Raw genomic sequence first — 14,367 nt, 5'->3', positions numbered from 1 at the left:
ACTAGCAGGTTTACAGTCAAAGTAATTGTATTTCTTTAAGATCTTTTCAACCTAGTAATCTTGACACCAAGAATAACACTTGCTTCTCCAAGATCTTTCATTTCAAAGTTGGCATTCAACAATAATTTCACTTTATTTAATGCATGAATATTTGAACTTAATATCAGCGGGTCATCTATGTACACACAGATAATAGTACAAATATCATTTTCAAATTTGTAATAAATGCATTTGTCACTTTCATTGACTCTAAATTCATCAGACATGATAAGTTTGTCAAACTTTTCATGCCATAAAGTAGGTGATTGCTTAAGACCATATATAGTCTTATCTAACTTGCACACCTTCCTTTCCAGCCTATGGATCACGAAACCTTCGGGTTGATCCATGTAAATTTCCTCCTCTGGTTCACCGTTTAAGAATGCAGTCTTAATATCCATTTGATAAATGACTATATTATGGATGGCAGCTATAGAAATTAAGACTCTGATAGACATCAACCTAGAGACTGGTGAAAATATGTCAAAAAAATCCATATTTTCTCTCTGTCGAAAGCCTTTGGCTACTAAACAAGTCTTGTACCTTTTAACAGTATCATCAGGTCTTAGCTTCTTCTTAAAGATCCATTTACATCCTATCGACTTACATCCAGGAGGTAAATCAACCAAATGTCACGTCTTATTGAATTCCAAGGAATCCATCTCATCACTAATAGCTTCTTTCCAAGGGCCAGCATCTAAAGAAGTCATGGCTTCTTTAAAACTGGTAGGATCTTCGTCTAGATTATAAGCATAGAAGTCGGGGCCAAAAATTTTGGCAACTCTAGCCCTCTTGCTTCTCCTCGGTTTGATATATGAGTCCTCAATGTGTTCTTTCCCCTTTAATGAAGGAGTGTTACTCGACGACACACCCCCAGTATTCCTCAATTTAAATGAAAACTTATATTTATGAAAATCAACATCGACTGATTCTACTATAACTCGTGCAATTAAATCAAAGAATCTGTAGGTTATGCTATCGAGGACATATCCAACAAATACACACCCATAGGTTCTACTCGCAAGTTTAAGCATCTTAGGATCAGGGATCCAAACATAAGTTAAAAAAACCCCAAGTCCTCAAATAGGAAATATTGGGTTGTCTACGCTTAAGCATCTCATAGGGAGTTATCATACTTCTGGATTTGGGCACTCTATTAAGTACATGACAGATTGTTAATATGATTTCCCCCCACCAATGAGATGCAGCACCGGAACCAAGCATAATGGAAACTACCAACTCTGTTAGAGTTCTATTTTTTAGGCTTTTTCATTCATTTCTGGTGAATAAGGAGCAGTTCTCTCATGTATTAATTCCATGAGAGTCATAATATTTGGTAAATAGGTTTGATTCGTACTCTGCTCCTCTATCACTATGAAATCTCTTGATTTTCCTATTATACAGATTTTCAACTCTATTCGCAAATAACTTAAACATGTCAAATGCGTCACTTTTATTTTTCATAAGATAAACAAAAATATAATCAGAACAATCATCGATAAATGTGATAAAGTACCTCTCACTATTTCGAGTTAAAACTTCATCTAATTCACATATATCAGAATGAATTCGATCTAATGGTTCTGTTTCTTTAATCACCACTGACTTGTGGGGAGGGGAGTTTTTGTGATTTTCGCTTGAGTACAATACTCACATTTATCTAAATCAGAGAGAGACAGCTTGGGAATTAATCCTAGGTTGCTCATATTTATTATGCTTCATTTATCAATGTGACAGAGTCTATTATGCCAGGTAGTGAAATGAGTCAACATGTAAAAGGAAATAGAAATTTTATTAACTTGAGCATTCAACTTAAAAATTCCATCCACGCCATAACCTTTACCCACAAAAGTACCATTTTTAATAATGGTGTACAAATCAGAACCTATAGTCTAGGTAAGCCCTCCCTTATTAAGTATAAACCCAGACACCAAATTCTTTCACATCTCTGGAGTGTGCAAGACGTCCTTCAGCAGTACGGTCTTTCCAGAGGTAAAATTAACTCCACATTTCCAATTCCAGCAACATTGGTGGTGTGTGAGTCTCCTAGCAGCTTCTTCTTGCCCTCAGCATCCGTATATATCTTGAACATTATACAATCATAGCAGACATGGCAGGGCACCGGTGTCTACCCACCACCTATCAGCTCCACCAACAAGGTTAACCTTCATGATCATAGCTACAAAGGCTTTTTCAGTGTTGTTAACTTGTGGGGGAGCTTGGCGCTTAAGTCTGTACTTCTTCGCCATATGTCCTGGCTTCCCACAATTGAAACAGTGAAACACTCCAGCTGAATTCTTGGGTGGTTGTTGCGTTGTATGATTCTTCGGAGGTTGGGAGTTTCCTTGCAGGTTGCAGTTGGCCTTCTTGAAATTCTTCGTCTTAGGCTTCAGACCTGCACAAGAGTTTTTCCTTTGCTTGTTGTTGGACACACCAGCACCTCTTCCTTCTTATCTTGCTTCCGCGCTTCCTCTTCAATCCTGAGGCGAGTGATAAGACTCTGTAAGGAGAACTTCTTAGTCTTATGCCTTAGGATATTCTTGAAGTCCTTCCAGCTTAGTGGTAACTTGTCTAGTATCACAACTACTTGAAATTGCTCATCTAGTGGCATCCTCTCCGTGATGATCTCGTGTGCGATCTTTTGTAGCTCGTGTGATTGTTCTTCCACCGACTTATCATCGGTCATTTGAAACTTGAGATAGCGGCTCACCGCATATTTTTTGGCGCCAGCCTCATCCGTATCATACTTCTTTTGGAGTTCTTCCCAAATTTCTTTGGCCGACTTATCATAATTATAGAAATCGTATAAATTATCAAATATCATTTTCTACCCACAAATTTATCTCCTTAGCAATTTCAGTATTAGTGGGTGTCACAATTTCAGAAGATTCACTACTAGCACGGGGGCAGGCATAACATTTTTTGGGTCGATAAAACATAAGTTACTTTTCGCATGGTAAGAAAAAATAACATTTTTTATTTCCAACGCTTAAAGTGCACACCCTCAAAATGAAAAGACTTATTAATATCAAAAACTACATTACTAGAAAATTCTACAGTAGACATGGCAAGCAGAATTCTAATAATTGTAAAATTCCAAAACATCTTAAAATTGTAGAAAAATATTTGTAAAAAAAAGTTTTTGAAATAAATTATTTTATGATAATTAAAATCTGAAAAATAGAACGAATATACCGAATTTTTTTGGAATGAGTCACGAATCGCGCTTTCTTTAAGACGTTTCGCGACTATGTCCAAAATAGTACTACACAATCACGTTTAACCCGTCATCCCCAAGATAAAACAGCTCAGAAAAATTGATTCTATACGGTAAATTCCTGCACTAGAAGAAAAACTGTTCAATCTACATTTCAAGAGGAATTATTGTTCAAAAAATTAACACCAGAAATAATAAGCAAATAATAATACGAAGCGGAGAATGTTGGGAATCAGAAGGAGACAGTACAATAAATATGATATATACACGGGTAAAGTAAACTTGATTTGATAAAAGTGTACATGGTTAGTTTATGATGATTTGTTATTGTATCCGGTTATAATGGAAGTCAGGAATGCTCTGACTGTAAGAGAATCAACACAAATATGATTTTTGGACTAAAATAATAAGAGAAGGATGATGTTCACAAGATAGGGAAAAATAATTTGTTGAACCTAAATATTGAAAAGTGCCATAAATGAAAAATTACAATCATGCAAATGAGCCAAGAAAATAGTCCCAATAAATGAGATGCATACGTTTATATTTTTGTTTTTCCAAACGGCATAGCCATTAAAACAGTGAACTTTGACAAGGTTTTGAAAAACAAAAAATAAAACTGATACATTGATATTTCAAATCAGTTTATTCCAAAAATGCGTATAAACTTTAATTAAGGGCATCGTGAAAATAGCCATCAAGTGAAAAACTTAATCAGCTCTTCATGATTATAGGGGTGTTCAAAAAATCCGTCAAACCGTGAATCCGGACCGGACCACGGCAATCCAAACCAAGAAAAACCGAAACCGCTAAAACCGTTTTCAATGATTCGGTTAACCGGACCGTTCACACATAAATGGTTTGGTTATGTTTTCCAATAAATTAAAACCGTTTAGACCAAACCGGACCGTTATATAATAATATATAAAAATTCTATTATATACGTACAAGTTAAGATTATAAATAATGGTTTTATTTATGTGTGTGTGTATATTATATTAAAAACATCAAATTACTTTTTAAATAAAAACTTCAGTTAATATGTTGCAGTTATACTCTTATTCATATACTTAGTATTATTTAAATTAAATTAAAGTATATGAAGGTCATATGTAAACTAAATATTTATAAATATATATCATAGTAATTCTATGTAATATATAATACTAATATATATGATAAATTTTATATTACATTTACTTAAATAACTGTTTTCATGTAAATTTAACAAAAATGAAATAAAAGTAAATGATTAAGTTCAAACCGTGGTTCAAAACCGAACCAATCCGCTATTTTATGGCGTGGCTTGTTTTGGTCTCGGCGTTTAATTGGTCTGATTTAGTTTTGATTTTCAAAAAACCGTTCTTACTGGTTCGGTTCGAAAATAACAAGAATCCGGACCAAATCAATCCGTGAACACCCCTAGATGATCATACGTTACACAATCTCCATTTTAATTATTATTTGAAAATAATTCACAAAAAATGCCAACAGGTTATAAATTAGAATCTCGATATTAAAACTCCATTTTATCAAAAAATAAACATTTGTACGTCTTAAAAAATCATCATTTGTTTTTCGAAAAGATACAAATTGGGCTGTCAAAAAAAAGAGAATACAAATGAAATTGGGACTATGTTCCTCTAGAATAACAACAAATAAAACAAACTGCGCAGGCCCAATGAATGCAATGATCCACTCCGTAAGTAGTTAAACCCGATAGAGTAGAAACAAAAGAACAGGTGTTAATTAGGGTTTTGGCAAACACTCATTCTTTATTACAATCAGATAGATACATAGATAGATAGATACAGAAAAGGAGGATGAAGAAGAGTGAAATGGGTGAAAATAAAAAGAAAAAAGATGGTAAATTTAAGAGGCCGGAATCAATGACATCCAAGAACAGGATGAGAATGGGTGGAAAGGGTCTTTCTCTTGAAGCTTTTGCTAATGCTAAATCCAAGACTCCTTACAATCCTGCCCTCATCAGTATGTTTACTTCTTCTTCTTCTTCTTCTTCTTCTTCTTTTTATCATCTTTATGCTGTTTTATACGCCTTTTGGTTTTTGTGGATTTTAAATGTTTGGTTGTTGTAATCTTGATTTGGTATTTGATATGTATTGGTCCTTATTGATTAGTTATCGAGGCCATGAATTTGTAATTAGGAACCCCGAATGTGCTCCTGTTTTGCTTCCCTTTCTGATAGAGAATTGAAAGCTATAATATGCTGATTTGGGAGAATGTGGTTGTGTAGAAATTGCGGGATGGATTTTTTGGTAGTGAGTTTGGTATATTGGATTGTGTGATGAAGAATGTAATGTGACTAGGTAGTTTGAGAATTATGGAGAGATGCTTCTAGTTATACAAGTCAAGTTTAACAACTTTGTACTGGTGTCTGAATTATTCTACTTGAGTATACTGTGTTATAAACTGATAATCGTTCTAGAATGCTTTTTTATCATTCTCCCGACTGCATGGTTGTCATGTCGGTCGACTAGTCGCGACTATTAGCCGACTGAGCAGTGACTGGATGTCGACTCAACATGTCGACTAGTTGAATGTCGATATTTCGGTCGCCTGGTTGACTATTCGACTAGTCGAACTGCTGAATGTATATATTTTTTCTGCATAATTTTTTTTGTATGTTGCACTCCCACATCACATCACATCACAGTTGTATCAGACAATTGTTATTGATCAATTGTTACATATTTCACATGATTGCAAGTACTTTTCTATGTTATTATTTTTTAACTCTTCTAGCTTTTTCATCGTTCTCTCCAAGTGTCGGATTCTTAATTCCATAGAATCTGAAATGAAACACTGTGGAAGGAGTTGGAACTTAGAACCTAGAACTTAGAAATCTAAAATACATAATATATATACATATGTGTGTGTGTATTGTATTGTATTTTTAATTTATAAAAATATATATTTTTTTGTCGACTAGTCGTTCGACTAGCGGGAGGTCCATCGACTCGCCTCGACTCATCGACGGGACAACCATGCCCGGCTGAAATTAGTATTTTTCGGATTTAGGTAGCATAATATGTAGTCAATGCATTTCCCAGAAAGACGATTTCCCAGCTCTGTACAAATACTACATGCAGGGTCGGAAATATTAAAGGGCTTACATGGGCTTAAGCGCGGCATGAAATTCTTAAAAGAAATTAATAGTTATACATGTTCTAACTTTACTTAGCCCAACTATGTACCGAGTCCAACTCTTATTTGACATCCACAATCCAACCCATACAAATTAAGTGACCATTATGTATTTGCTAAATTCTTTTTTTTCTATGCTGGTTAATAATCAAACACAAACAACGATCTCTAAAATTGTCAGTTTACTTCGCCAACTCTTCTTTCAGTTTTAGCATTTTCGAGACTAGTCTTAGCAAGATGGAGGATGCATTTCTTGGAAATATTATGATTATATAGAGACAATTTGCTAAAAAAATATACAGACTCAATTGTTGAATTTGATGGTATGGGTGATCTGCCGGAAAAAATTTGCCACTGAGTTGTCAAGCCACCCCATTTTGACTTCCTAGTTCCATTCCTGACTACATGATCAGAATGTATTAGGTAAAACTGTGTCAACGCTAGGGCACTTTTGTTGTCATTTTTGTGTTTCTATTTCACGGGCCAAGTTACTTACTGTTAATACCCTAACCTTAGCGGAGAACAAGATAGTCAATTAACTAGACATGTTATTTACTTCTCATAGCTATCTAATAAAAAAAACATTTAAAATAGAGTTGCTCTCTTATCATTTGTGTCACAGTTTGATGTTTAGATTTACAACACACAAAATTTCTGCATTGGAGTGGTGTCATTGTTCTTTTATTGGATACAGAATACACACATTTTAACTTTCTAAAGTGAAAACTTTATGAACATTCTTCTGCACTTGTTTTAAGTGTTCTAAATTTGTGGGGACTAATCCAAGTTGTGACATATACCCCTTTGAGCTTTCATGTATGCGTGTTTTATGTAGCAGACTTGTTCATCTTACTTTATGTAGCAGACTTTCACAGCTTATTGCTCTATCTTTTTTAGTTTAATTGTAATGTTCCTGCCGTATTAGTATATTCATCCATTAGAGCAGTCATGTTTGTGTATCATCCCTGTTGCATCTATAACTTACCTACCGGTAATATGCTTTTTTTACACTTGACAGTAGCAGTATAATACTTCCGAGCTAAAGGGGTCTCTAATAGGGCTGTACAGATAATCCGCTCAATCGCACCAATCGCTCGCACCGCTCGCAATCGGGCCGTTTTTTTAAAATGCGGATTAAATGCAAAATGAAATTATAGGAACCGCATATCTGTGGATTGGCTGCGGATTTGAATTTTAAATAATCACAAAATCCTAACCGCAACAGCAAACCGCTATATATTATATATTAAAAATATAAAATAATTAATATATGTATATATATAATTATATATTATGAAACAGCCATACATAAGGATTATAGAATAAAGTGTTTGAGGCTTTGGGAGGATGGGCTCGATGTTTTATAATCTAAATTAACTATTGAAAGAACATAAACTTGACCCCAATATGTCCACCTCCAACCCTGATTTTTTTCAATTGTATCCTCGCCTCTTTGACTCTTTTTCTTTCGCATATGCTTAAAACCAATGTTACATGGAACCGAGTTTGATGCGAAACGGGGAACGAGAACAGATACGTGAAACGGTACATATGGTGAACCCCGGTAGGAGAGAACGTTTGGGTACGGAGGAATGTACGGTATGGTGGGATGTATGGGTACGATAAGATGTATAATTTCTTAATATTATTTGAAGGCATATAAGGTTTCAAAAATGAAATATGTTGGAATTTCATAGATTTATTTTTTAGTTATAAATACTAACAATAAATATGTAAATTAAAATTAAAGAAGTGATTTTAGTGCTTCAACTTCTGAGACGGTACTATTTGACCAGTAGTAGTAAAAACAGTTTAAATTATTAAAAAAACAAATTATAGTCATTATTTCAAATAAATTTTATAATGATTTTCATTCCAGATTTTTTTAAAACTAATTATTTTCATGCCCATAAAAAGGTTAATACCAATACCAATTTTTTGAAATTCAATTTTTATACTATTTGTTTGTTACACTCTACCCGAAATAAGGTCAACCGGTACTTAAAGTTCAATCACAATAATAAATAAAATAGGTAAAAAGTACTGTGCATACATATAGATACACACAGCTGTCCTTAACAAGAATTGAGGCATCGTCTCCTTCGTTTTTTTCTCTGCCTTCCCCAATAATCTGCATCTTTTTTTATGTGCTTTTCCTTCTCTCTGTATATTTTTAAGCCTTGTTTTTATCCCTTCGTGCTTCCTTATTTTTTCTTCTTAAAAGCTAGGTCGCCGGAGTTTTTGTGGGTCGCCGGAACTGACGAACCGAACGCGAATCTTATCGATCTGGGACGTAATCGAACCGTGTTCCTGGACGGACGATTTGATTTGCGATTCGCTAGAACGTTCCGCATTCCTTGTATCAATGCTTAAAACTCATCTGATTTCCTACTCTTATTTGGTACGCAATACATATAATTTTCTATCAATTTCTATATATCTATAACTCTTTTTAGTTAGATAAGTGAACAACTGTAATTTTAATTTCAGAAGTTTAGTTTAGATTTTGGACAATTGAACTAGTTGACTTGTAGGGTTATTTATTTTATTGTAGTACTGGATGTGTTTTACAGTAACCAGTAGTACTTAATTGTAGTTTTACAAAATTCTAAGATTTGGTAGGTATAATTTTAATGAACTATTTTTATTTATTAATTAAATTACATGTCGGTGGTTGAACTGCAAGTCAATCTGCACCAACCGCAAATTTGCAGTTGAAAATGTCGTGATAAACCGCAATTGCGATTGTGGTTGGAGATTTTATAAAATCGTTACATGTGGTTTGGTGCCATTTTGACCTCCCAACCGCAACAAACCTAATTGCATACACCCCTAGTCTCTAGTAATAGTCTGAGAGCAAGAAAAGTAGGCACAGTAAAATTATTTATTGAGAGAAGTTGGCAAATTAAGTAGTAATTTACTTCTAAAATATGAGCTGATTGCTCTTCGGATGAATGCAAGAGTATTCTCAGACGGTTGTTTATTGAATAGCCAGATCAGCATGAGGGAAAGGATTATAAGCCACAAAATCTCTCATTGAAGTATTCTTCTATATTGACCTTCTCCAGTGAGGGGGTACATATTAGGACGGCAAGATTCCTTGGAGAGAAGCTTCTGGTTCATTGCTTAAATGCTTATTAGTTATAACTTATTATTTATGTCTTAACAGTCACTCAGGCTCCATAGATGTACAATTTTAAAGTACAGCGCTGACATTGCCTTGGTAATATTTATTAAAAAAATGGTAGAGGGTATACTTCATTTATGAAATTTCCCAAAGTTCACTATGGGCCCGTTTTGGGCTTCTTAAAAAATGTAACTTACGACTTAAGTTGAGAAGTATCATAATCATAACTTTTAAGTTATTTAGGTGTTTGGATAATTTTTATAGTTTGATAATGTGTTTGGTAAATCATAACTTATAAGTTATCTTTTTTTAAATAAAATTAAAATGTAAATTACAAATTACAGGATTTAATAATTTTAATATCTGAATAATAAGTTTAATATATAAATTCTGAGAATCATTAAGTAAATTCAGTGGATTGTTATTTAAATTCTTTTTTCTTTGTCAGTATTTAAATTCTAATCGACTTGTAAATGACACAATTATTCAATAATAAAAATAAAATCAATAAACTTGAGTACGATTGGATAAACCAAGTTATTAAGAGCTTTTTCTCTTTTTTCCTAGTCTCGGGTTCGATTCGATTCTGACTTACCACGAGAATTTCTAGAACACATACTCAATTGTAAGGCTACTGGTAGAAAAACAAAATCAATAAACTCAAAGTATTGAGGATTTTTAGAATATTTTTATAAATTAAAATTTGAATAGATATTTTTTAAGAACGTAACGAAAGGAATTGAGTTATAATTGGAATTTTCAAGCTTAACTATGAAAAAAGCTTATTTTGTTTTTTATAAAAACACCCGAGAATTGTCTTACGTATGATATCTCAATGCTAGCATCAGATAAATGATAAGGTTGAATGTGAATGTATTATTACACCAACTTTTACTTTAACGCCATATAAGTCGTTAATATGACCATTCAGAATATTTGCCAAACAGATCATCAGAATTGCAAACGGGAATTTCTTCATTTAAGGCTGCTTATATGTGCAGCCAAACAGCCACTATATTAAACTGCGTTTTTTTTTACTTCGACAAGCATGCAACACTTATTTTTTCCAAATTTTACATTCAAATAATATATCTTATATTATTATCGATACTCTAGACTTAGGAATTGGCATCAATATAAGAGAACTAATATTTATGAGTTCATAAGTATAAACTAAATTATATGTGCATGTATCACAGATTTGTGGCATCTTCAAAATATGACTCTACTTGAAGCGACGAAACATGATTATAGCGTGTAAATAGGCACTTTTGTTGCTGTGTAGTGTGTAGCGTACTATATACAGGTGTATAAGTTTAATATAACCTAATTCTTCCAATTTGTACTGGAGTGATAACTTACCAATCCTTTCATTTTAATTCACTAGAAAGAGGTTACAGGAAGTAACCTTTTCTTTTCATGTGCACAATTGAAGTCAAAATCAGTGTTCGATTGTTTTGTTAACCACTAAACGATGCAGTTCTATATAATTAACTGTAGGAAATTTCCCAAAGGTAACTGTAGATCCCTTTTACCCAATATGGTAGAAGGAATGAACCTTAATTTGAACTTGAAATTAAGCAAGGGAATGAATTTGTGCATTGATGTCCAAAAGTTAGTTTAAGCTTCAATTTTTTCTGTTCCTCTTCATTCTATCCAAGATAACTCATGAATCTAGTGAACCATCAGCAGTACTTAAAAAGTGGTCTCCTGATGCAAATAAAACCTACTTCACGTCTTCAAAATGAGAAAGATAAATATTTAGGATTTTTTTGGCTGATTAGCAGTAACTGGTAACTTTAATACATCACCCTACATATTGAAGGCGGCTAGAACTACAGGGATATCTGAAATTATGTAATTTTATTCTCTTTTCTGATGATTTCACACTCTTGATAATATCTGCTATTTTACTTGCTGATTTCATATTATTATTTTATTTTAATCAGAGAAGAAAAGGGAGTTCTACGAAAATGCTAAATACGTTAGCAAGTATAAGAAGTTAAAGAAGCATGATAACTTCCCAAACGATCCTTCGTTCCCAGATATTCAATCATCAAAGGTTTGTATGTTACTATATTGTTTAACTAATGAACTTTTTACGCTTAGTTTAAAAATGCTAAATATGTTTTGTTATAGTGGATGTGCTTCTATATGTTAGTATACTGGTGTCTGTCTGGCCTCATGTTGTAGTTGCTATCACAGGATGAAATAGAGCCTGTGGGAGGTCCAGAAATTAATCAAGGGAGAAAGAAAAAGAAGGAAAGCGCAAGGAGTCTAAATGAAATATATGAGAGGAAGAGAAAGGAGCAGGAGAAGGCAAGGAATGAGAAGGAAGCAATCATTCAAGCAAGGAAGGAAAGGAAAGAACAATCCCAGTCTCAAAGAAAAGCTCTTAGAGAAAAGATGCTTAAAAGAACAAGGTTGGGTCAGCCTGTAATGAAGTACAGAATAGAACATATGTTGCAAAAATTACAAGGTTCTAAATCATAAAATATGTGCTTGTTTCGAATGTAATGTCTCTCAAACCAACAGCGGCTATGATTTTCTTTACTTGAAAATTTTGTAACACATGAGCATGACAAAATTTGTAATATGTTCTTCTTTGTTATGTGGAAACAGCAAGTTCAATACATAATGCAAATTGCAGAGTCAGTATCAGTTCCAAATCCAGGCCCTTGCATAATCCCTCGGTCTATTTGTGAACCATGTCTCCTTACAGTAGTTGGTTTTGGACGAGATCTAGAACCTTCTTTAAGAAGTGGCTCACGAGCCAGTTAAGATAGCCTCCTTCCAGGGGAGCCAAACAGTTAGATACCGCTCTGAGAGATGGCTGAGCAGATTAAATTGGCGAAATTGAAGCGATCCGAGTGAACGGAATGAGAGCCTAGCGCGAGAGGTTGCTTTACTAATATTCAAATTCTAATTTTAATTTAAGTTAGGTAGCCTTGTTGAAGGTATACAAACAGAAGATGCAACAGCTTTTTGGGTTGTTAAAACTGCTAGAATGAGAACCTCTTGATGTAAGATTAGGTTTAGGCCCTACTACCAAACCAATGCAGTCAAGTAACATAGCTATTTGTATCTGTGAGTCTGGCTTATTTATTTATTTATTCACATTTTGTATAAATATAACTGCAGGACTTGCACTACTAATTTATGTAAACTGATAATTTTGCCCAATATTGGGGTTCATAGAGCAGACATTGAAATTAAAATGACAGAGAGTCTGCTTCTGATAAGGACTTGACAATTGCCGCTAATATCTGGTGCTGCTTTCTTTTCAAAATCAAGCTCCAACCTTTGCCGTGTGGGGCAACTCAGGTGTCTCCAATTATTTCATTCTCCATAATTTCAAAGATCTCCTTGCTGCTTCTCAATTTATTTGCCTTTTTGCATAATAAAAATTTCAGCTCCGTTTATTTTGCGTAATATATAACGTTGTATAATATATTAGCTCCAAATTTTTCCTGCTTCCTCCACATTTTTTTACTAAAAATTGTTGCGCAGTGCTAGATGTCCCTTCAAAAAATAATTAAAAAAAACTTTTTTTTCGTTAGTTAACTCACGCGCACATATCATGAATCGAACTTTTAAAATTTTCGCAAGGAGGCGGGAACTCAAGAGTTCTTGCACCAACCCTTTTGTTGGCATATTTGAATGGAACTAATTGATTGGTTTTATCAAAAGAAGAGAAAATTCTATAGCTCATTTGATTTTTTTTTTCAAATTAAGTGAACAATCTAAAATATGTAGGGTTAATTTGAGGTCAAAATATAATTTAATCATAAAAGGTGCTTTTCCTATGAAATGTGAAGCTTTTGCATGTATGAAGGAGAAGACAAAGAATAACAGTAGCCAAAAGAAAGCTATCTTTCTGTAGTAAAAGAATCATTAGAGTACCAACTAGTAGAGGTCACTCATTCAACCCTTTAATGAAGAAACACAGTTCATAATCAATTTAATCACTAGGGGTGTACGCGGTTCGGATCAGATCGGTTTTGGGGTAAAAGTCGAATCAAACGGCGAATAGCAATTTTAAAAAATTGTCATCCGCAACCGCACTCATCCGCAACCGCAAATGCGGTTGCGGTTAACCGCGTCATTTGCGGTTGCAAATTTACGGTTATTGCGGATCGGTTTACGATTTAATCACTTATTTTAAAATAATTAATAATTTATAAAAAAATAAATTCAAAATATTAATAAATTGAAATTTAAGTTACTTGATAAATTACATTCAAAATTAAAATATTACACACATACCAGTACTAACTAGGACAAGATTTGTACCCCCTCTATCCTCCAATTGAGTATAGGCTCAAAATTCAAGAACTTGCCTAACATTTTAACCATAATTCACACACATATTCATTAAAGAAAGTGGGCCAAAAAGTGGTAGTAAGCATTATTTACAACTGTGGAGAGAAGTGAAAAAAGCATGGTGTAAAATCATTAGTTATATGAAATCAGAAAATAAAGAAAATCCATCAATGAAAAACCATAAGCAATTGCAGAGAGAGAGTTGGAGAATAAAAATGATACACCACCGATCCCTAACATGCGATTGTTACAAGTATACAATGGTGTAACCTAGTGCGTATGCAATGAAGATCTGGCTTATCATGTACAGTGAATAAACATGGTATGGTGTGCTATAACAATTCTTTGTTGTGGCCCATCACCAATATATGAAAGTGCATCAAGACGTGTAACCATCATCAAATTAAACATGCAGGTAGAATTGTAGAATGACATTATTAGTTACAGCCAAAGCTCTGAAACTGCTACTGTTACTGATTTCTTTTAACAAAGTAAT

General features: G+C 33.7%; 1 protein-coding gene across 1 annotated transcript; it reads left to right on the top strand.

The window, feature by feature from the left end:
* Positions 1–4,952: 4,952 nt before the first annotated feature.
* LOC141708637 (uncharacterized) lies at positions 4,953–12,203 on the top strand. The gene is made up of 3 exons (XM_074512367.1): positions 4,953–5,245; positions 11,498–11,610; positions 11,754–12,203. Exons 1-3 carry the CDS (start codon positions 5,080–5,082, stop codon positions 12,039–12,041), a joined length of 567 nt encoding a protein of 188 aa, XP_074368468.1. The 5' UTR covers positions 4,953–5,079; the 3' UTR covers positions 12,042–12,203.
* The last annotated feature ends 2,164 nt before the right edge of the window (positions 12,204–14,367 follow it).

This window comes from Apium graveolens, chromosome 2 (assembly GCF_009905375.1).
Source record: "Apium graveolens cultivar Ventura chromosome 2, ASM990537v1, whole genome shotgun sequence".
NCBI classification, from domain to species: domain Eukaryota; kingdom Viridiplantae; phylum Streptophyta; class Magnoliopsida; order Apiales; family Apiaceae; genus Apium; species Apium graveolens.
The sequence above is the reverse complement of the archived record's forward strand: the minus strand, read 5'-3'. Positions and strand labels throughout refer to the sequence as shown.